The sequence below is a fragment of the Fundulus heteroclitus genome, chromosome 16, assembly GCF_011125445.2.
Source record: "Fundulus heteroclitus isolate FHET01 chromosome 16, MU-UCD_Fhet_4.1, whole genome shotgun sequence".
NCBI lineage: Eukaryota > Metazoa > Chordata > Actinopteri > Cyprinodontiformes > Fundulidae > Fundulus > Fundulus heteroclitus.
The window spans coordinates 13,027,000-13,051,158 of NC_046376.1; the positions used below are offsets into that span (position 1 = coordinate 13,027,000).

Genomic DNA, 24,159 nt, shown 5'->3' on the forward strand with positions numbered 1-24,159 from the left:
TAGTGTCCCACGATTAGCCTAGGTCACATGGAAACAACAAATATATTCCCCCCATAATGTAAGACATAGAACAGCAAGAAACCGCCAAGGTCAGTTGGTTCAAAAGCTTAAAACAATACATGGGAGTTGCAGACATTTCAGAGAGGCTCAAGGCTCACCGTTATCTGTCCTGCAGACTCCGGGACAGCAGCCAAACTGATGCCATCTCAAGGAGAGGAACGCAGCAAAATGGCAGGAAATTCCTACTTGGTTTGCTCCCATCAGAAAGAACGAAATTCTTTCTAAGTCTGGCTGGCGAGCAGCTTCATAAAAATGCAGCCTGTTCTGGCAAACAGCACAATTAGCACCGTCGTATAATAATAGTGACCAAAATGGAACTGCTCACAGATTCAGCAAACATGTTCAGCTAACAAAGGAATGCACAGAAAGGCTATTTTTAATGGAACTTTATTTTAAACTTTATTTTGCATTTTGTTTAGCATTGTGATAAAAAAAAAAACGAGACTATGGCTGTTCTAAGTTGCTCAGACGTTCATGAAAAACAAAGCAGGGAAACAATATGTAGTTTAGTGACAGATCCACAGACACGTGAATAGTTTGTACACAGCGCCACCTGGTGGTCTCTCATCTAAGTGCACACAAATACATTATTTTAGCCACATTCAACTTTCTGTAAAGTCACTTTCTTGAGTTCAGTCAGTTAATTGAAAGCAACAAGTGATATGTCTGGCACTGAGCTGATCTGTAAATTAAATTAGATTAAGAGTTTATTGTTAGTTTTCTAACATTATAACCTTTTAATTTGACTGGAAGTCCATCCATCCATCCATTTTCTTACCCGCTTAGTCCCTCATGGGGTCGTGGGGGTTGCTGGTGCCTATCTCCAGTGTTCACTGGGCGAGATTGACTGGAAGTCCTATTTATTTATTTCATTGTGCTGTATTTGCATTAGTTTCGCACCTCTCCCTAATTGTTTAAAATCTATCAAACAGCCAAAGTCGTTTTAGAGACTCCACTATAAGCCAGATATGAAAACGGTGTTCAAACAAGTCTCTGCCAACTGCACTCATCACTAGCCTGTGAAAAGGATGCCAGGTCTGCAAATCAGAGCTCCTCGCTTCCTTTTGCCACTGCTGTGTCAGGCTGAAACCCATTTGTGCTTCCATTGTTGCCTTTTTTCAGTAAAACTCATTATTTGTTGTAAGGGGCAAGAGTGGCATCACGATCCTGTGCGTCCACCTGTTGTTGAGTGGAAAAACTGAAAGGATGACAGCGATGTTTCAAACAAACTGTTTTAAATGATAAGGGCCGAGGCCAATCGTGACCTAATGTCCTCCACCAAATAACTGGACGTTATCACTGATGTGGCTAGAAATGTTAGCAAGACCCACAAAAACAAGGTTCAGTCTCCCACACGAAAACAAAACAAACCCTAGCTAACAAGGACATGTGAAAAAAATGGAGCAACTCCAGGTGGCTGATAACATGTGGCCTTGCGGTGGTCTGAGAAGAGTCTTCGCCAGCCTCCGTCCCATTGTCCGACTCAGTTTGATTGTCTGTGCTCTGCAGAGGCTCCTGTGTTTGTCAGAGAGGACATTTTGAGACACCGTCATGTCCGTGGACCAGAAGGTAGTGTTAATCACGGGCTGCTCGTCGGGGATTGGGCTCAGCTTGGCGGTTCGGTTGGCCTCCGACACCGGCAAAGCATTCAAAGGTAACTGCAGCTCACACCTTTCAGTCACGATCTTCGGGGGTTATTGCTCAAAAAACAGCTCAGAAATGGGGCGAAGTCGTTTTATAGCTGGACAACAAAAAAACAGGTTGTCACTCAGTCAGATTTTATAGCCATGTTTTCTTCTTTTCTTGCAAATCTCTCATTTTTCTATTCGCCTCAAACAAAAAACTTGGGCGCTGCTTTCTGTCTAGTGTATGCCACAATGAGGAACCTGGCCAAGAAAAAGCGTCTTTTGGAGAGTGTAAAAGGCCTGCACCAGGACACCTTGGAAATCCTTCAAATGGACGTGACTGATAGGCAATCCATCCTGAACGCACGCGACAAAGTTGTGGAGAAGCGGGTGGACATTCTGGGTACGTTCCGGCAGCCGTGGGATTTCCTGCAGACTGGATCGACTGCAATTTCTACATGTTAACGACCTCGTTTTTTTTCTACATTTGCAGTGTGTAATGCCGGTGTGGGCTTGATGGGACCCCTGGAGGTTCAGTCCTTAGACTCGATGAGGCACATTCTGGAGGTCAACCTTCTTGGCACCATTCAGACCATTCAGGTCTTCCTGTCGGACATGAAAGCTCAAGGTCAGGGCCAGATTCTGGTCACCGGCAGCACCGGAGGGCTTCACGGTAAGCTAAACCAACGTGAAAGGGATTACGTGTGTCGAACTACTAAGATTTAGTTTTGAGTTCATGCTTAACTTTTGCAAAGCAACTCACCGAAATGCCCACACAGGTCTTCCATTTAATGAGGTGTATTGTGCCAGTAAGTTTGCCATTGAAGGAGTATGTGAGAGCCTGGCTGTCCTGCTGCAACACTTTAATATCCGGTGAGTTTCAACTGAAATACCGCGTATGAAATCACAAAAGCACTTTTTCAATAACCGTAAACAGACTAATTGACATGTTTTTATTTCATAGAGTTAGCCTTATTGAGTGTGGACCGGTCAACAGTGACTTCCTGGTGAACCTGCAGAGGGCAGAGCTCGGGGACGCGTGTCTTGAACAGGTTGACGGCCAAACGCTCAGTCTGTATGAAAAGTACATGCAGCACTGCAGCACGGTTTTCCAAAATGCTGCACAGGACACAGAGGATATTGTAAAGGTGGGGAACGCATCTCTTACACGGAGCCTACGTCACTTGTTTGGGCGCTGCTCTTTAAAACTCCTTGTTTATCCCCTATTACTGATTTATGTCCTGCTTGCAGGAAAGGCGGTAAAGTTATTGAACTTGTTCTTGACTTTTTAGTTGTTTGTTTTTTCTATTATTATGCATATCATTATTATTGTTGTTGTTTTGGTTTTCATGTACAAATTCAAGTTATGCCTGTCGATGGAGCGCTAACCTCTTCACTTGCTTAGGTTTAAACAAGCGTACATGTACCCATTCAGGGAAATTTGATGTTTAGAAAGACAAATAAAACATTAAATCTGAAAATATCTAATGTTGGATGAGCCACTCTGACAGCTTGTCTACGTCTCTCTCTCCATGTCTTTGTTTTTTTTTCTTTCCTCCAGGTATTTCTAGATGCCATCCATTCAACCAATCCTGCATTCAGATACTTCACCAACAGCGTCATGCCACCTCTTACCAAACTGAAGGTCACAGAACCAGATGGAATGAAATACATTAAAGCCATGAGCAAGATCATTTTTGCAGATGAGGACCAATGATTTTGCAAATGTCGCCTTTTCATTCAAGCTACCACTTTATCTGCAGACTTTGGCCTGAGGGGGAAGAATATTTGTTTCTTCTAATTTTAGCTTCTGGGACAAAGTTGATAAAGTGAGTTTCGTAAGAAGCGATTGCAAGAAGAGGTGGCCCCATGTTAATTTTTTTTGTCTGTCATTGGTTACTTGTGAAGTAATATTTGATAAAGATCATGTATATTTTTAGTCATTCCACAACTTTTCCATTACTTCTATTCAACATGGTTGTTATCTCACATTCCACACCTTCTCTGGGATGGCCATGCTTCAGGCTGGACTCTTGCACTGCATTGTTAAGTTGAAATATTCTAAAAATGTGCTTATGTAAATTCAGGTTTGCTATTTTTAACACCTGAAAATAGCTTTCTCGTTTTAAAGAAAGAAGCAAAAACATGATGGCTGAACTATGGTCTGTGAAAAGAAATAAACCTAACCCTGCAAAAGTGATACGAATCACATTGACATATACGCACACACACCAGGTTTATCATGTATAAGAATATATAAAAACATAAAAAAATATATATAAAATGCATATTGTGATAAACTAGTTACACCGTGTAGATGTCAGTTTTCTTTGTCTCATTAAAGTGTTTTAGATCCTGAAACTAATTTTTCAAAGAGACTCCAAAGCACATGCAAGATGCAGTTTTCAAATGATGTATTTTTATTGTAATTAAAGGGGAACATTTTATTAAAGCCAACCTGATCCTCAGTGAAAAATATTGTCTCCCATTTAAATCATGAATAAACTGATTTACCACACTTTCAGTTCTGTTTCAGTGGCCACAACCAGGCTTGATTGTTGTCAGACCTGTCCTATCCTTGTCTGGTATTACTTTTTTTTTTTTTCCCCTTGAAACATTTCAGCGTGACAAAAACAAAAAGCGGAACACGCATGGATGCAAAATATAGCCTTGTATTCATTACTGCATAGATAAAACTTATTTATGAGTCTGGTTGAACATCTTGAACTTGGATGCGTCATACAAGTGACTTTTTATCTTTTGTTTTATTTATATGTGTGTATGTCAGTTGTGCTAAAAGTACAAATTTGCGGTCGAAGTTTCAAACAAACAGACTGCATTACATCACAAGTTGTTCAGTGCAGTGCTCGGACATATCAGCAAAAACAAACTAAAGAAAATAAAATCCGGTAGAACCTGTAATTAAATATATATCAAACAAATGGATCCCGTAACGCCTTTTTCTTTCAACAGAAATCTAACAGGGTAAGAATTCAACAAATGTTCAGAAATATTTGTCTAATTTGAATTTTACTGATTTCAGGCAATACTTGAGCAAACTGGTGAATTAATAAGTTGTTGTATAAATGTTTCATGGATCCGGTCTAAGTGGACAGAACCAGCTCGGACGGTGTCCATTCACCCTGTGATGTTTAATTCAGTCAGAGGATTAGCCTTTCCTTGTCTTGACATCCACGTCTTGCGTATCTGACCTATTTCTTGACGTGCCTGAAGGAGGCTCTCAAATCCTTTCCTGATCAGGTGCTCTAATTCCTCTTTGAGGATCCTTTTTGGGACCATCAGGCACAAGTTTAGCTGTGTCAGCACACAAACCTTTAAGAAAGAAACATATGAGCTCTTTAGAATATTAAGTATTATGTGAATCAGTATAATAAGGGTTAAAGACTGCCTGAGTTCAAATTATTTTCCACATTGTATCTGCATTAACTACATGACAATATTTTTTTGTCAAGATATATATATTTTTAAAATCAAATGGTTGAGAGACTACTTTATTTCTTCTCTGGTTTAATTATTACTCATGAGCTTGACTGCTGCGTCATATCAGAGGCCAGGTTCACCATGTACAGGCCATTGACCCACTGGACTCTCTCTCTTGCGAGTGGAAAATTCTTTGAATGCCATACACTATGATGTCAAACTCCTTGTGATCTATTCACAATTTACTAATTCTTGTCTTGCCAGTTATATGGGTTAGGTAATAATTAAAAAAATAAAAAAAATAAGAAAGACTAAAAAAAGTCTCTTAAAAAACTCACATCTCTAATGTTTCTTACTGTGAACATAGGCTTTATAGCTAAAACCAGTATTAAAGAGCAAAAAAAATAAAAATAAAAATAAGTGGCGGCTTATGGCTTAATACAAAATATGATTCTGTTTATTTATTAAATTTATATTTTGTCATTGTTTGTTAAAGTTAGATAATTTTTATTTGGTTTAATTTTCTTTTCATAATAAAAGAATTAAAGCATAAAGTTACAGGTAAAGACCCAATTTGAGAGGTTTCTTCCTGCAGTCCGTCCGGGCAGGGCTGGACCTTGGTTGGGTTTGGACTTCCAGAACTACTGTATTACGTATTCCACAGCCTGGGTTTGTTGCTCAGTTTTGTCCCAGGAACGTGTTGAAAAGCACACGTCTAAACTTTTCATGTGCTTGGAGGGGAATAAGTATTAAAAAAACTTGTTGCATTTTTTTTTATCACATTGTTTACCCAATTTCTTTTTTGTAGAAATATGCAGAAATGTGTATTACGTTTCTGACCAGGAAGAAGGAAAAAAAAATGTATTTAAATTGTTGTATTTTAAATCACAACTCAAGTAACCACCGTTTTTTCACCAATGATCTCTGATGAGAAAATCAAATTGCCAGAAAATGTACAGACGACTCACACCTGTGCAATATTTAAACAGGTTTCGTAAGCTTAAAAAAGGCACAGGAACACCAAAACAGCAATCCTAAGAGATTTTGACATTTTTCTGCAGCTTTCCTCATAAATAACTCAAACAAATACACAGATAAACGCTAATTTTAGCAACCCTAACTTGACCAAGATACCACAAAAACATTTACAATTGTGATTTTGGAACTTCTGAACCTAACTATTCCACCTCTTTAAATGTATCTTTTAAAAACCACCCATGCGTGCTCTGATTGGTCAACACCGCGGACAGAGCGCGTTACGTAAAACATTTCCTTATATGGTACCGTCGCCACGCCCCATTGCCTGTCAGTACAGTATAAATCTTCTGGCGCAGTGTGAGCGGGTGGTTCGGTTTGGCCGGTTAGTTTTTGGAAAGGAGTTTTTCTAATTTTAAAAGGCAAAATACAAAATGACGAGAAGAACGACTTCCCTCCTGCTTAAGGCGCTGGTGGATCTGAAGGACGGTAAATCTTTAAGAGCTGTGCGTGGAAACTGCAGAAGAGCACATTTTAGGTGAGTCCAACTTTTCCCGTTCCTACAATAGAAATAATTAAAACACACCACTCACTCTGCTCCTTATTATTTTCCCCCCTTTAGTTGTTCTGTTTAAGCAGATTTAATACTTTTCTTAAATCAGTTAGAAATCAACCAGATCAAAGTATAAATTTGCTATTACTAAACTTATGCTTCATTTATTTATTTACCATTTTGGGGTATTCTCTCATTCAATAAGAAATATTCTGCAAATAAAAACGAAAAACAGACCTTTCAAAGTTCCCAGTGACTTCAAATCATTTCCATACGAAACTCTGGGGCCTCAAACCAAACACTGAAATGATCAAGTCAAAAATAATCACACATCTGTAAGTCTGTTTAAAGCTGCCTTCTGAAACATCAGCTTCTCTGTATCCACGTATGGGGCTATCCTGAGATTTTTGTCACAGGCTTTGCATAAATGTTCTATAATCTATATTTTCTCCAACTTCAGGCACTTGGGGTCCTGTGGGATCCTGGCTGAAAGGAGGGCCACCCTCCAGCTCCGCCCTGCCACCCCCACCAGGACGACCAGGCGCACTTTCATCAACCTGGCTGCTCCCATCAGCACCCGCAGGATGGAGTACACCGAGAGCAGGGTGTTAGAGTAAGCGGCTCAATTAATATTACGCAATTTAATATATCCAATTTCTTTCTAACTCTGAGCCCAAAAGATAGCAAAATATATAAAAAATAAATAAATACTGAAGGCATTGAAGTGTCTGACTTGATTGGGTGTGTCCTTATGTGATTGCATGTTTCAGGTACACCCCAGAGGAGATGTACAACGTGGTGGCCAACGTGGAAGAGTACAAGTATTTTGTTCCCTGGTGCAAGAAGTCTCGGGTGGTGAAGGGACGGAACGGTGATGTCCGGGCAGAGCTTGAAATCGGTTTTCCGCCCATCACTGAGCGATATACGTCTGTGCTCACTTTTGTCCCTAACCACCAAGTCAGAGTAAGCCCCTAAAATGATCATTCCTTGGCATGTCCTAAAACACTAATGATAATAATAGAATAATAGTCCTTGGAAAGCTTAGTTAAAGTTTGAGCCTTTCCTGTGTGTGTTTTTTTAATTAAAATGGTTTCTTTTTTTAAGGCTTTATTAAATTATAATAATACAATAAAATGTCTTCTTTTTAGTAGTTCTGATTACAGCGATGAGCTTATTAACCTACAGCATTGACATATTTGTTTGTGAAACAGGCGGTGTGCTCTGATGGATCCCTCTTCAGCCACCTCGAAACGGTGTGGAGGTTTTCCCCCGGAGCCAAAGACCTACCAGGCTCCTGCAAAGTGGATTTCTTTGTAAGTGTTTTTCTGTGGATTCCATAAATTCTTGGGTTTGTGATGCAACCAAAGACTAGAAAAATAGCAACACTGACTAAAACTCTTTAAAACAAGCCAGAACATTGATTCAAAGGGACGAAATTGAGATATCAGACTGCAGTATTAGGAGTCTTAAATTTGACCCTTCTTTTTCCTGACCGATGTGAATGGATTACTGGCTGAGAGGAAGGGTCGAATGGAATCTCATTATGCTCTAAATTTAGTCCTGCGCAGCATGCTGGTGTTGTGTAATGACGGGATAGCTGTAAATTTAGCATGTTAGAGAGCTGCGTAGAGGAGTTTGACCTTAAGGTTGGCACAGATTACACCAGGATGACCTGGAAACCTGTCAGATTTCAGCACAACGTGTTATGTATGACGGCTCCTCAAGGCTCCGATCTTCTGACTTCTAAACGTTCGGTGTCTAAATATCAAAGATGTCACTGGGGTTGTTTTTTTTTTTTTTGTTATCATTTGTAATTTTTAACTCCTTTCCTGTCTTCGCCAGGTGTCCTTCGAGTTCAAGTCTCTGCTGCACTCTCAGCTGGCCTGCGTGTTCTTCGACGAAGTCGTGAAGCAAATGGTCAGTGCCTTCGAGTCGCAGGCAGCGACACTTTACAGAAACAAGCGAGTGGCGTCTTTGAGGAGTCGTGCAGCTCTGAGCAACCACCTCTGACATCTGCAGTGACCTTATGCTCTCTGGCTTTTACCAAGTCCCAGCCATCATGTTGCTTTAACTACTGTCGACACTTGACTCTGGTCTGAAACCAGTTGCACGCACTTACATGTCATTGACTTGTAAACAGAAAGTACTCAAGCTGTATTTATTTTTTTTAAACCAAATTGTAATGTATTTACATGTTCTGTTCATTTTTATTTATTCATTTTACAGACAACAAATGTATAGTTGAAATAAATCCAATAAAGGTTTTTTTTTTTTTTTAAGGAGAATGCTTTGAGAACTGATTCTAAATTTCTTTCACTGCAACTAAATCTGGCATTTCAAAACACAAAGCTAGTAAAGATCTAATATGCATGTGATAATATCTATGATCTGTAACATCTAAGTCATTGTTTGGCAACCGTACAAAGAAAGGTGACGGGATTTCTGGAAAAAGTTGCACATTGACCTGAAGGGGCAATTGACCTGTACGTCATTCTGAGAGCACAAAGATAAGGAGTAAAGATATGCTTGGATTGGTTTCTGGGAACTTTATGAAATCCTGAGTATTTATTTAGAGAGTGTATTGTTTTTGTGATTTTTTTTTTTTTTAGATCAAAACAGCTCAACTTCAAGAGATTGAGGTTCTAGGAATGTTTACAATACTCAAAGTGGAAAATCTTGACTATAAAACTATACATGAAGAGATACATCAGACTCTTCAGCAGAGGCGCTGTATCTTTCTTTTGTTAACCTAATTAACATTTAGCCCACTCCTCTGGATTAATATGGGGTAAGATAACTATCAACATAAACATATGCATAAGTGTCTGAATTTGTAAAGTCAGTGAAGGTGAATAAATGTATTTGTTCCTTGTCAACTCATACATTTGACATCAGATGAATACAAGTTACAACTTTGCAACAACACATACAAGTACAAATCACAAATTTATGAGTACGAAACTACAACACCTGATGGTGTTACACACCTTCCAGTTGCCAGTGGTAAACATGTCATTACCACCATCATCTGGTAAGGAGTGTAACCGTTTTAGCAGGGATTGTAGATTTGTACTTGTAAATTTGTGATTCGTACTTGTATGTGTTGTTACAAAGTTATAACTTTGTAACTTGTCTTCTCAACTTTTAATTTTGTATTCTCACAGATGAAACATCTGATGTCACATGTATGAGCTGACAACGAACAAATACATTCATTCCCCTTTATTGACTTAGACACTTTAGCATACATTTATATTGACAATTATCTTACCCCAAAGATCCACCTGTTAGGTGGATTTGTGGGTTTTTCCACAAATCCATCAAGACAACAGGGTCCTTTGAAATGTTTTCCCAAAACCGGTGTTTCCGCGTTTGCGCAATATCCCACGCAGATAGCGAGTATAACTAGTTGGAGACGGCTGAAGAGAGGAGCAGTAACTCTAAAGCTACAAACATGAAGGTTGCTGTTCTCATGCTAGTGTTCGGCCTTTGCCATTCTCATCCTGAGACTGTGACCAGTGACAAAGTCTGTGCGTGTGCCGGCTCAGACAGCTGCTGTAACATCTGCTCTCTCACATCTGTGACTCAAAAAATGGGAGAGCTGGGGGAGAAAGCTGCAAACCTGGCAGAAAAAGTAACCTTTCTAGAGACCAGGCTACAAAACGCGGAAAAGGAAATCCTGGAGCTACGGAGCCTCACTGGAGGTAACGCGTTTAATCAACCTTGTGATGAAATATGATTGCTCCCTGTATAATTTCTCAATGCGTTTGTGGGACTTTGATGTTTCCAGGCACTCCTCAGGTGGCGTTTTCTGCAGCTCTCAGGGAATCTGGTTCTGGAAACACGGGACCTTTCACCACTGCTACCCCGCTGCAGTACAAAAAGGTTTTCTCCAACACGGGCAACAGCTATAATCCTTCAACAGGCACGTGCAGCATTAGGAAGAAATGCATACGAATTAACATCTGCGTTGATGGCTTGCGATCCTTACAGTTCTCTTGATCCCTATGGCAGGTATTTTCACGGCGATGGTCGGTGGAATGTACTTCTTTCGGTTCTCGATGTTCAACAACCTGGCTCCCACTCCCAGCTCGGTTGTGAGCATCATGAAGAACAACGAACGTCTGACGTCTGTGTGGGACACCAGCGGGACCGACAGCAACGACATGGGCAGCAACGCCGTGGTCATCGCTCTGACGGTGGGCGACAACGTGTACGTGCAGCTAGAGGCAAACAGGATGGTGTATGACGACGGGATGAACTACAACACGTTCAGCGGCTTCCTCCTCTTCCCCATGTGATGCAAGCGACGCACCTTCATGTCAGCGCGAGTCTTCATTGTTTGAATTTCACAGTAAATGGAGCTCCTTGTATTCTAGTTGCAAATGAGTATGATGTTTCAAGAAAAAAATAATCAGAATCACCTTAACTTTTTGCCTGTGTATATTTTTGTGTTTCATCTTCATGCATGAACATACGAATACTCCTAAGCAATGTCATGAGCAGCAAATAACAAGGTTTCCTTTCTAGAAAGATTTTACGTTTAAAAATAAAGGGATACAGTCATTGTTCTGTGACACAAGTGCTGCTGGTCGTCCTTGGGCTCTTGATTATTTTTAAAATAAATACAAGCGACTAATTAACTGAAATCAAAACGCATAAACTGGCAAAAACATAATTTTTTTTCCAAGGCAAACTGAACTTTGATACATCAGAAGGTACTTAAAGAAAAGTACAGCAGGAAAGTATTTGTGGACTTTTAGTTCAACTAGAGCAGACATGAGATTTTACAGTGGGCTACTGTGTGTGTGGAAGACTTGAAGAGACACAAATTATCAGAAGTAAATAAATAAATAAAAACTGCTTTTTACAACAGCAATTATCACACTTTATGTACAAGTCAGCCATATATGCTTTTGAGGTTGGGGTCAGAGAAAGCTCCCACTTTCTAGTTGAGAATTCAGGGGTCAGTCTGGACTTTTGCAATTGTTCAAATTGGTCATTTCATCTTCTGAATTAAAACAGAACAAGTACTTACAGACCATCATGCAATACTGATGGATTACAGTTTTTTTTGTTTTTTTTTACGATTGCTTAAGCACGATCTTAAAACAAGGGCTCGGCATTTCAAAACACTAGACACAAATTAGCAAAACCACACACACAATATGCAGACCACCTCAGATCCTGCGCAAAATGAACCACTCTTGCAAAGACTATATACACATTTATTAAAACCATATTATCTTATATGAAATGCACACATTTCGTAAGACTTAATTTTTTGAAGCAGTTACACACTTCTGTGTTTACCTTAAAACACTTTTTACAATTTTACCTCTCAGCGGAAACAAAGTAAACAGAGAAAGTGAAAATATACACCACCATAAATTCACCAAACACAAACAAACACCGTATGCCCAGAAAATAGACACATGAAAATAATGTACCACCATTACTGGTTTGAAAATACTGTAAAGTAAAAGAAGAAAATAAAAAACAAATCTTAACATAAATTACAGTAAATACTACTAGCTGGATCTGGCCAGAGAATTTCATCGCAGACAATATCCTCATTGGCGAGACGACGTGGGAAGAACCTTTATGAATGATGGAGCCATCCTTACACAGCTGACATTTGACAAACTTGGTCCTCCTCATCTTGGATGACGTTCTCTTCCTGTTTCAGGTCTTCATCGACCTCCACGGATTCTCCCTCTCACCCTTCTTCCTCTGACTTCTTCCATTTAGGTTGAAATAACTGATCTCACCTGCTGCATTTCTGTAGTGCTCAAACTTGATTGGTGTGCCTACAATAAAGCAATCATGTGTTCGCACACCCAATGTGTGGGTTTGATCAACTGGCTCATTGGTGTGGAGATTTATCAGTCAGTAGTTTAGAATTAAAGTGACATCATGGTGTACGTCTGTGTCTAACATAGACAAAGTGAGTTAAAGTGTGAGGCTGACTTTGTGTTTGTGGTGGTGAGAATCTGGTCTTACGTTTTGTTCCTTGAGTGTAAGGTGCTAATAATTATTTTGTTTTTAGGATTTATGCAAACATAAAAAACTGTAACATGTTTTTTTTTTTTCTTTATGACAACACAAACCAAAATGTGCATTTTTAAAATGCTTATGGAGATAGATAACATGGATGTTTCGGTATTCAATAAGGTGGTTCGTGTTTTTAAAAATTTTCAGAACCACTGGGATGTAGGGTTCCTTTCCCACTTTATCCTTAATTCTCTCCAAAGTTTCAGTTTCTGGAGTTATCCAGTGGTAACTGTGGGCCATCTGAACGCCAATAGATGGATCCAAACATCCTGGTATTTAACCTCTGACAAATGGCCACGCCACATTTTTGAGTTACTTAGACCCTTTTATTTGAATGGGAATCGATGCAAAATCTGAGGTTTGGCCCAATAAAATCAGCAAATAAATGGGATTTTATAATAATTATATACAATCACATTTAATAACAATAATATGGCATCGCTTCAGACTGATGATCTTTAACGTTATAATAAAAACGTTAAAATTGGTCTTGTCTGGTATATTTGAGCATCTAAAGCAGGGGTGGCCAACTCCGGTCCTTGAGAGTCGGTGTCCTGAAACTTTTAGAGGTTTCTCTGGCCCCACACACCTGAATCAAATAGCACAATTAGCTCCTCAGTATGCAGGCAGGTTCTTCAGAGTCCTGCTAATTAACTGATTATTTGACTCAGGCGTGTCAGACCAGGGACACATCTAAAGGTTGCAGGACACCGGCTCTCGAGGACCGGAGTTGGCCACCCCTGATCTAAAGCTTACAGAACACATCTGTTTGATCGTTTTAGGCTTTTATTGGACTGAATGAGCTCAGACGTTGCATGGACTCCAAAATGAAACCGTAGCATCTACTTTCCTCTCAGAGGAGTAGCGGCCATTCGCGAGCGAAGGAAAAAACGAGAATCCAGAGACGTTTTTAGACATAAAGACATTTAAAAAATTACATACGCGGATCAGAAATATGATGCCATCCTCACAATTTAAAACCAACATTTAATTTTAGCCCGTTTTGGGAACCTTATTAAATCCTGAGTATTTATTTAGAGAGTGTATTGTTTTGGGGATTTTTCTTATTTAGATCAAAACAGCTCAACTTCAAGAGTTTGAAGTTCTGGGAATGTTTACAATACTCAAAAAGGAAAATCTTGACTATAAAACTACATGAAGAGATACCTCAGACTCTTCAACAGAGGCGCTGTATCTTTCTTTTGTTAACCTAATTAACATTTACCCCACTCCTCTGGTTTACACTGGATTAATATGGGTTAAGATAAATATCAACATTAACATATGCATAAGTGTCTGAATTTGTAAAGTCAGTAAAGGTGAATAAATGTATTTGTTCCTTGTCAACTCATACACATGACATCAGATGTCCCATCTGTGAGAATACAAATTTAGAAGTTATGAATACAAGTTACAAAGTTACAACTTTGCAACAGCACATACAAGCACAAATCACAAATTTACGAGTACGACACTACAACACCTGATGAAGGTGTTACACACCTTCCAGTTGCCGGTGGTAAACATGTCATTACCACCACCATCTGGTAAGGAGTGTAACCGTTTTAGCAGGGATTGTAGATTCGTACTTGTACATTTGTGATTCGTACTTGTATGTGTTGTTACAAAGTTATAACTTTGTAACTTGTCTTCTCAACTTTTAATTTTGTATTCTCACAGATGAAACATCTGATGTCACATGTATTAGCTGGCAACAAACAAATACATTCATTCACCTTTATTGACTTAGACACTTTAGCATACATTTTTATGTATGCTAAAGTGTCTAATATTGACTATGATAATAGTCAATATTTATACTGACTATTATCTTACCCCAAAGATCCACCTGTTAGATGGATTTGTGGGTTTTTCCACAAATCCATTAAGACAATAGGGTCCTTTGAAATATTTTTTTTGTTTTTAGGATTTATCATAAAAAATTGTAACATGTTTTTTTTTTTCTTTATAACAACACAAACCAAAATGTGCATTTTTTTTAAAATGCCTATGGAGATAGATAACTTGAATGTTTTTGTATTCACTAAGGTAGTTCTTGTTTTTAAAAATTTTCAGAACCACTTTATCCTTAATTCTCTCCAACGTTTCAGTTTCTGGAGTTATCCAGTGGTAACTGTGGGCCATCTGAATGCCAATAGATAGATCCAAACATCCTGTTATTTTATCCCTGACAAATGGCCACGCCTCCTTTTTGAGTTACTTAGACCCTTTTATTTGAATGGGAATCAATGCAAAATCTGAGGTTTGGCCCAATAAAACCAGCCAATAAATGGGATTTTATAATAATATAAAATCACATTTAATAACAATAATATGACATCGCTTCAGACCGATCATCTTTAACATTATAATAAAAACCTTAATGTTGGTCTTGTCTGGTATATTTGAGCATCTAAAGCTTACAGAACACATCTGTTTGACCGTTATAAGCTTTTATTGGACTGAATAGGCCCCAGACGTTGCATGGACTCCAAATGAAACAGTAGCATCTACTTTCCTCTCAACGGAGTAGCAGCCATTTGCGAGCGAAGGAAAAGACGAGAATCAAGAGACGTTTTTGCCGAGCTTTATTTGTTACAAAAACATTTCCGTTATATACGTCCCCGTGACGGCGAACTTTCTTTGGCAGCATACCAATTTTCACAGGTTCCAGACGACCACATGATGGGACAATCAGGTTAAAAACACAAAGAACTTTAGATGCGTTTTCCTTTTAAAACAACAATAAAAATTGATTAAACGCAATCCAATAATATATTTAGACATAAAGACATTTAAAAAATGACATACGCGGATCAGAAATATGATGCCATCCTCACAATTTAAAACCAACATTTAATTTTAGCCCGTTTTAGCTTTCAAACTTAATTTGGTTGACAGCTGCAGCTATACTCCATAGTTCACATTATCAGCTGAAACCACATTTAAATCAGTGTATAAATATATCTAAGCCATACAGGGATATAGCAACTCTTGCGCGTCGCGCTTTATAACTACACTCAGGTACCTTATCTAAACTGTGTACGGCTATGCGTGTTATACTCCAGTTGCACCACAACTTTTACATTACATTCATTATTCGCCTTCGCCACTTCAAAAGATGACTGCACATATTGCAGGCACTCGAGATCAACATGTCTACACAATTCCTCTGTGCATTCATAGTCATTTGGACCGTTATAAGACTGTTAGCTTAGCTCTGCAGAAAATCTCCCCGTGATCATTGGTTGCCCTGCAGGTGTAAACATTGCCGTCCTCCGGTCCAACGTTTGAGAGAACCAGGGTGCAGCGGCCGTCGTCTTCATACTCGATCTGGACCGTGGATGATTCTTCCACGGGCTCGTCTCCGCGCAGCCACACCACCTCCGGATCAGGATATCCTGCAGTACCAGCAGGGTGAGATGTGGTCTGAATATACAAGTGACTAAGGGAGAAGTTGTTGGAATTATCACTCCACTATTAGCACAATGAAACAAACAACTTTCTTCTAACAAAGCTGCTGATGAAATGTAGGAATTACATAAAAGATGTTCACCTTTATCACGGCTTAAAATCCGTACATGCCGAGTTTCAGTTCAAGCGCTGATGACTGGACAAGCCAATAGAGTTGATATTTGCTCTAACATGCTGTGAATATCCATAAACCTCCCAGTTTTTAACAATTACAATAATTAGATCTTTTTTTAAACGAATGGAATTTCAATTCAATTCAATTTATTTATATAGCGCCAAATCATGAAACATGTCATCTCAAGGCACTTTACAAAATCAAGTTCAATCATATTATACAGATTGGGTCAGATTATACAGATTGGTCAAAAATGTCCTATATAAGGAAACCAGTTGATTGCATCAAAGTCCCGACAAGCAGTATTCACTCCTGGGGAACCGTAGAGCCACATGGAGAGTCGTCTGCATTGTACATGGCTTTGCAGCAATCCCTCATTCTGAGCAAGCATGAAGCGACAGTGGGAATAAAAACTCCCCATTAACGGGAAGGAAAACCTCCGGCAGAATGAGTGCGATGAGGAAAGAAGGGTTAAAAGGCTAGTAAGATGATATGGGACACTGGAGCAAGTTTCCACATTCAAGCACTTCTAAGAATCTAATGTTTAATCCTAAGCCTTATTTGGATGTTGTTGAAAACCGTTATTGTAGCACCAAATTAACTGTTTCAAGATATTGTCTTGACGGTTTTTGTGTTTCCAGCTTTCTTTCATTTTAATAATTCAGAATTAGCTTAAGCAGAGAGTCTAAATGTGATTTCTCTTTTAGCTGCTTCCCTTTAATGAAGAAGGTGCGTACCAGTGAGGTGGCATGACAGGTGGGCACAGGAGCCCTGGGCTACTTTCTGGTCCTCCAAGCGCTCGGTAAATTGGGGCGGTCCCTGCATCTTACGGTCCAGAGACTGCAGGGCGTCCTCTGCTTCAGGGCTCAGCGATCCGTCTAGGAGACAACAGCAAATAACGGCAATGTTACACAAAGAAAGTAAAATAGGGTGCGATGAGGAAAGAACTGAAAATGTCTCACCCTTTCCAGGGCTTGTGAGAGCGGCAGCACTTTCGCTTTTAGACAGCAAAGCCATTCTCTTTAGGGCTAGCATGGCCTTGCCGGCTTTCTGTAAGACACATTTTAGTGAGACAACAAACCAACTCGGCTCCAGAGGAGCAAATGCTCAAATGTTGTGTGTTACCTTCCACTTCTGCCGGGCTAGAAACCTTTTCATCTTCTCCTTCGACAGAGTCTTAGTGGAAGGCAGGTTTTCAGAGTTGAACTTCTCCATCCAGGGGTGGGCAAGGCCCTCTTCACAGGACATCCTCCGCCTTACAGATACAAGGACAGTTCTGTTAGACTGACAGAAAAAGGAGTCTGTGGGGAAGTTTTGGCTATATGTCTGTAAAAATCACCTGGGGTCCTTATTTAAGAGAGAGCTGATGAAATTCTGGGCCTCCTCTGTGATATCTTCAAAGCTCTCTTCATCAAACTCCCACTGAGCTGCTGTGACCAAGGCCAGCGTCTCCGCATCACTGTTTCCCTGGAACGGAGACTCACCACTTAGCCTAAAAAAAAAAAAAAAAAAAAAAAAACAACAGATGGAGAAGAGTTTTTACAAATGCCACACCACTAGATGGCACTAGACTCTGAGGTTTCGTTCTTTTAGGCTTCTGGCTTAATAAGATCCCTTCCATGCTGTAATTCAATGCGATTCAGCATTCTTTATAGTCTAAAATCTTAAAAACATACTTTTCATGTCTACATGCCCCGCAAAACTATTAATGCCTGTTGAATATTTGTGTTTTTTTGGGATGTTACCACCGCTACCTTCAATGCATTTTATTGGGATTTTTTTATTTGCCAAACCAGTATGAAATTTGTGACGTGAAATGAAACAGCATGTATAAACTTTAAAAACCTTCGACAAATAAAAATCTGATACATGTGTGTTGCTCAAGTTTTTCTCCTGAGTCAACGCTTTGCAGAACCACATTTTGCTGAAATGACAGCTGTGTTTTGGGCAACGTTTCTACCAGCTTCACACATGGAGAAACTGAAAGTTTGACCCATTTCTTCTGCTAAAACAGAGGCGGGTTAACGCAAATTTCCAAGTTGTGCTACTTTCAGTTGTATTTATGTCTGCACTTTGACTGGACCATTCGAACTAAAATGCTCTAATTGAAACCATTCATTGTTTGGGGTCATTGTCCTTCATATTAGCCCCTTTTCCATTGCCACCCAAAACCCTGGGGCTTTTCAAATCCCGGGTAGCGTTTTCATACATTTACCCGGCTAATGTCGCTTTCCTGGGGCTTAACTGTCTTACAAGTTCCTTAAGCGAGCCAATACTTTGCTCTGCTTTCCCAGGGCTTGTTGAAGGAGCGGGGTTTCGTACAGCAAGAAAAACTATTCGCCACAAGGGAGTAAGGAGCAGTAAGGAAATGAGGAGTTTACTTAAAAATGGTCCTCGTCGTTCTCTCCATGGCTGAGGAAAACTTAAACTCATGAAGCTCTAAAGATCAGCCTGCTCTGCCCTCCACTTCTGTCACACCACCCACACATCTGCGGTCCCTGCACTGCCCAGGCAGAAAGAAGTTGTGCTTTATTTTTATTGATTTATACCAACAGGAGTAGAATAGAGTGGAGCCCGGCGGTGAGAAATAGGGCTGGAGGCGGTGGAAAAGGGGCTAAGGAGATGTAACGCCATCAGTTGTGCATCGTCCTCCTGTTTCTCTGGAGTCCGGACCAGCTTTCCTATTCTTGCTGAGGAAAAACATCCCCACAGCATGATACCTCCCCCGCCATGTATCACTAGGGCAGGGGTCTGCATCTGATGGCTCCAGAGCCGCATATGTCTCTTTACACCTTCAGCTTTGGCTCTTAAAAACTGCAGGGGGGAAATTTGGTCAATGTTTCTAAATGTAAAGGCAATTTAAAATTGCTAGCTTTAGGACACATTTAGTTCTGGAATATATGCATAACATTTTCAGAAAGAAACTAATGGTGTATAGAATATTTTATTATAGATACTCCATTATGAAGTATCTCTTTGTCAATAGGTTGCAAAGGACTTGCTTTTCATCATTTTGATGCCATTTTGATACCAAAATCAAATGTCCAGTTGAAGAAAATGCAAAAAAACTAAACATAAAAATACTTTATTATTTACTATTGGTTAAATAATAAAAAATTTTGCTCTTTAATTAAATTTTATTTTTATAGTACACTATAAAAACAAGCTCTTGTTTCAAAAAGAGGTGTAACTTTTGTGGCTCTAAACAAAATTTGTTTAGCTGGACCGAGGAAAAAAATGGCTCTGCGGGTTGTAAAGGTTGCTGACCCCAGCTCTAGGGGGACGATTTGTTCAGGGGATGTGCAGGGTTCCTCCACAAATAGGGTTATTTTCCTCCACATCACAATTATGCGTGTTTTTTCTTGGTCTGTCACATAAAATCCCAATGAAATACATTGAGGTTTGTAGGTTAAATCAGACAAAATGAGGAGTAGCTCCGGGGATGTGACTCCCTTTTCCAAGACATTGTATGGGGTAACTATAAAAGCTCCACGTTACCTTGCATTCACATAAATAAAACATCCAATGTATGATAAAAGTAGGAGTTTTCTACGTCGATGAGAACAAAAACTTTAAATCAAAGTCAAAACTTTTATGTCTGCCTCAATAGTCACTGGCTTGTTGTTTCCAATCTCTGTTTGTGGTTTGTTGCCAGCAACATTTGTGTGCTTTTATTAACGCTCCTGAAAAAGGTGTCGCTGCATTTAAAGGTGGTGAAAGTAAAAAGGTTCTTTGGCAATATTCCCTAAAATTACTTTGACATTTTATATAGGGGATTTTTTTTAGATATAATTTAGTGGAAGGATGCAGGTACTTCCTGGAGTGAAAGCCAATTGTGTCAGTGAGCCAGACCCATGCTTTGAATTTATTGCGCCTTCACAAGAGTGATACCAATCTTTCCATTTGCATCCTGGCAACAAAGTGAATAACTGTGTTAAAATCCCCCCCGCAGATGTGGACGGGTCGACGAGGAGACTCACAGGATGTAGCAGATGACGCCGATGCTCCACATGTCAGTGGCCAAGCACACGGGCTCGTAGTTGATGACTTCAGGCGCTACAAACTCAGGAGTGCCGTGCATCACCTTCAGGGCGGCGTTGCCATCTGCGCAAACGTGCGTTTACAAAACTCAAGCCACATACCCAACACACGTGACACGCACGAATATTAAAAGAACCGTCCCCGTCGTCGTACCGAGTTTACTGGCCAGTCCAAAGTCGATTATCTTGACGGAGGTGCCGGTGGTGTCGACGCAAACGATGTTTTCGGGCTTCAGGTCCAGGTGGACGATGTTCTGCTGGTGCATGAAGGCCATCCCCTCCAGGATCTGCTGCATGTAGCGCACGCTGGCCAGCTCCGTGTGCTCGAAGTTGTCGTCCACGATGCGCTCGAACAGCTCCCCGCCTGCGATGCTGCAAGGCAAATTTATTTATATAGCACAATTCAGTACAGGGACAATGCAAAGTGCTTTACATGATTAAAATATAGCAAATTAAAACAGAATAAAATGTAGATAGAAATTAGAACAAAAAAGTGGTTGATTCCGTTAACTAGGAAAGTTGAAGGCAATCCTAAACAAATGTGTTTTTAATCTTGATTTAAAGGAACTCAGGCTTTCCGCACCTTTACAATTTTCTGGAAGTTTGTTCCAGATAAGTGGAGCATAGGAACTAAATGCTGCTTCTCCTTGTTTGGTTCTGGTTCTAGGTATGCAGAGCAGGCTGGAGTCAGAAGACCTGAGTGGTCTGGAGGGTTTATACGCTGATAACAAGTCTGTGATGTATTTAGGTGCTAAGCCATTTAGGGATTTATAGACTAACAGAAGTATTTTAAAGTCTATTCTCTGAGATACAGGGAGCGAGTGTAAGGACTTTAGAACTGGGGTGATGTTCTCTACTTTCTTAGTCTTGGTGAGGACGCGGGCAGTAGCGTTCTGGATCAGCTGCAGCTGTCTGATCCACTTTTTAGGCAGACCTGTGAAAACACCGTTGCAGTAATCAATTCTACTAAATATAAATGCATGGATTAGTTTTTCCAGATCCTGCTGAGACATCAGCCCTTTAATCCTAGAAATGTTCCTCAGGTGATAGAAAGCTGACCTTGTAATTGTGTTTAGGTGCTTTTGGAGGTTCGGGTCTGAGTCCATCACTACACCCAGATTTCGGGCCTGATTAGTGGTTTTTAGCTGAAGCAGCTGAAGCTGTGTGCTAACTTTTGATCTCTCCTCTATTGGTCCAAATGTTATTACTTCTGTTTTGTTTTTATTCAAAACAGAATGTGAGGGTTGAGGGTCGTGCAGGAAGAAGCACGACCCTCACATCCGGCACACGCCCGGGTCGCAATAAGAATTAGAGAAAAAAAACAAAAACAACTTACAACTCCATCACCATGACCATCTCCGGTTTGTGATCGTAGGCGCCCAGACACTGAACAAGCTTGGGGTGGTGGAGGTCGTTCATCAGCTCGATTTCCTTGCGCGCGGCTTCCCTCTCTTTGGCCCGCCGTCCTTTGTAGAACTTTCCCGCGCACACGAGGCCCGTCTCCTTGTGGGTGAGCTTGAACACAAGGCCAAATTTTCCCCTGGAGAGGATAGGAGTCAATTAAAACCACTTTAGGGGGGGAAATGCGAGGCTTACGGAACATCTCAAACCGATACGGCCCAGCAAGGTCGTTACTGCGTAAAAGTCGCCGGTCATCCTTCGTTGCAGAGGTCTCACGGAGGCTGCGGGGCCTTTGGAAGGTTTCAAAGATTTTATCTGGACCCATTATTCATTGTTTTTCAGTGCGGCCACTTTACTCTGACCTGTCAATCACTAAGGCATAAAACAATTCAATAGCGGATGTAAAGTTTTATTTACATAGAACCAAATCAGAGCTTAAAGAAAAAAGGTATTTTACTGCCATTAATTTAATTGAATTCACATTTCTTTCACAAACAAGGTAGATTGCCAATCTTTGCATAAAGTGGACAGACAAACTGCAACGTTATGCACATTTAAGGTCTCAACTGCAACTCTTTTATTTCCGTTTCTCAATAAAACACATTTACACACTTTTAAACGTGTGCAGTATATTTAAACCCTCACATTCTACACAGACAGATACTAAACGTCCATTTAGCCAAGTGATTCATCTCTAAAAAGTTAAATCATGTTTGTTAATGCCACACATCATGACAACTTATGTCATGATCCTTTTTTCTTTTCTTTTTTCCTCGAGGAACACGTCTTAACAAGCTCACGGTGCAATTACAGCTCCTGACAGAATTTCCCCTCTAGGCATCCTGCTACTCTTAACGTCAAATTTCCTTGTTCTTCTCTTCCCGACAACTGTCACTGAAGTTCTCGAGAAAGGGAATTTTGGCTCAGGTTCAAAGAAAGAAAGAAAAATAAAAAAAAAACAGCAGGTGCTAGAAAACGAGTGAGCTGCAGATACTCACGTTCCTAATTTCTCGTGCAGGTTGTAGTGATCGGTAACTTTGTGGGACGAATCAATCGTGACACAGGAGTACTGAGTGGCTTCTTCTTGTGTTTTCTCAGAATCTACACATACAAGAACAACAAAGAGTCAAAGATTTCCCTTTAGTTGAAAACTTCCATGTGTGTGATCAGACACCAATTAAGCCCCACCTGTCCTCTCCATTTTCACCACGGCTGAAACGGGACTGGGCTCGCTCTCCCCCACCGCGTTGTAAGCCCTCACTCTGAAACGGTACTCCTGTTCTGGTTGCAGCCCGGACGCCACCTGGTATGAGGTGCTGGCGCAGTCGGCCGTGAGCGTTTTCCACTCTCCGGGCTCAGAAGGTCCTTGCCTTCTCACTTCCACCGCATAGCCCAGGATGGCACTGCCGCCGTCGTAGCAGGGCCCCGACCAGGACAACACAAAGCCGGACGCAGATGTGTGAGAGGCCACCGGACACGAAGCAGGAGGCTCTGGCCTGTCTGGAGGGACGATGGTGTTTGGAGCGTGTTAACAACTGCTGCACTTTGGTTAAACGCTTAAACACGCTCACATTGCACTTTATATGGCAGCAGCTCAATGGATTTAGGCATCTACAATGCAAAAAGGGAACTCAAAGTAAGAAAAATCTTACTGAAATGTGTGTATTTGTCCTTGATTTGAGCAGGTAAATAAGACAATTTGCCAATGGAATGAGATTTTTGTACTTAAAATAAGAACAATTCATCTCCATCATCTTATTTCAAGTGCAGGATATCTAATTATCTTATTTTAGGGGTAAAAATACTCATTCCATTGGCAAATGGTCTTAGTTATCTGCTCAAATCAAAGAAAAATATACCCATTTCAATAGATTTTTTTACTTACTTTTAGTTCCCTTTTTGCAGTGTAGACTTGGTGAAGTACGAACAGAGCTGGGGGAAAAAGGGAGGCTTTGAGCGGCTTTTGAACGCAGCATGGTTTTTGATTTTTGATGCCGGACGGGCTGATTTGAGTATTTCAGAAACTGAAGAGATTTTCCAGTACAACAAGCTCTTGAGTTTACAAAGAATGCTCTGTGAAATATGCTCTGTGGTTAAGCTGATTTGCATTTCAGAAGTCAACAATTTGGCAGCAATCGTGTGACGCTACCATTTTAATATAGACCAAAACCTGTTTTCCCCTCTTCCCCCATTTCAGACTCTCCTAAAAATCTGAATGCACCCGCGGATGAAGGAGTTATCTCAGGAAGTCAGCCTGTTAAAGTGGTGTTGCTGCACCACAGTGATCAAGAGACAATTTACACTGTCCTGTCTTTGCTCAGTGGTAAAACATTACTGGATCCAGTACATGAACCTTCTGAATTCTCACAGATTTACAGTTTCCTCACAACCTGGAATTAAAAATGGATTGTTTCAGAGTGG

The 24,159-nt window shown here is 40.3% G+C and overlaps 4 protein-coding genes across 4 annotated transcripts; 3 read left to right on the forward strand and 1 right to left on the reverse strand.

Annotated features, from left to right (window-relative positions):
- The first annotated feature begins 1,542 nt into the window (after window positions 1-1,542).
- Window positions 1,543-4,194, forward strand: hsd17b1 (hydroxysteroid (17-beta) dehydrogenase 1). Its single transcript, XM_012872029.3, has 6 exons — window positions 1,543-1,714; window positions 1,927-2,088; window positions 2,179-2,358; window positions 2,465-2,558; window positions 2,650-2,833; window positions 3,247-4,194. The coding sequence occupies exons 1-6, from the start codon at window positions 1,612-1,614 to the stop codon at window positions 3,400-3,402; spliced, it is 879 nt and encodes a 292-aa protein (XP_012727483.2). The 5' UTR covers window positions 1,543-1,611; the 3' UTR covers window positions 3,403-4,194.
- A 2,245-nt stretch (window positions 4,195-6,439) lies between these two features.
- Window positions 6,440-8,934, forward strand: si:ch73-141c7.1 (coenzyme Q-binding protein COQ10 homolog, mitochondrial). Its single transcript, XM_012872030.3, has 5 exons — window positions 6,440-6,639; window positions 7,115-7,267; window positions 7,425-7,617; window positions 7,866-7,967; window positions 8,497-8,934. The coding sequence occupies exons 1-5, from the start codon at window positions 6,536-6,538 to the stop codon at window positions 8,662-8,664; spliced, it is 720 nt and encodes a 239-aa protein (XP_012727484.1). The 5' UTR covers window positions 6,440-6,535; the 3' UTR covers window positions 8,665-8,934.
- Window positions 8,935-10,076: 1,142 nt separating this feature from the next.
- On the forward strand, window positions 10,077-11,241 carry LOC105932782 (complement C1q-like protein 2). Its single transcript, XM_012872051.3, has 3 exons — window positions 10,077-10,358; window positions 10,445-10,579; window positions 10,669-11,241. The coding sequence occupies exons 1-3, from the start codon at window positions 10,109-10,111 to the stop codon at window positions 10,953-10,955; spliced, it is 672 nt and encodes a 223-aa protein (XP_012727505.2). The 5' UTR covers window positions 10,077-10,108; the 3' UTR covers window positions 10,956-11,241.
- Window positions 11,242-15,279: 4,038 nt separating this feature from the next.
- On the reverse strand, window positions 15,280-23,349 carry mylk5 (myosin, light chain kinase 5). The gene is made up of 11 exons (XM_036148013.1): window positions 23,310-23,349; window positions 22,927-23,238; window positions 22,737-22,839; window positions 21,674-21,877; window positions 20,492-20,709; window positions 20,278-20,401; window positions 17,637-17,789; window positions 17,423-17,552; window positions 17,260-17,347; window positions 17,035-17,175; window positions 15,280-16,109 (listed from the first exon to the last, which is right to left on the reverse strand). Exons 1-11 carry the CDS (start codon window positions 23,347-23,349, stop codon window positions 15,907-15,909), a joined length of 1,716 nt encoding a protein of 571 aa, XP_036003906.1. The 3' UTR covers window positions 15,280-15,906.
- Between the last annotated feature and the right edge of the window lie 810 nt (window positions 23,350-24,159).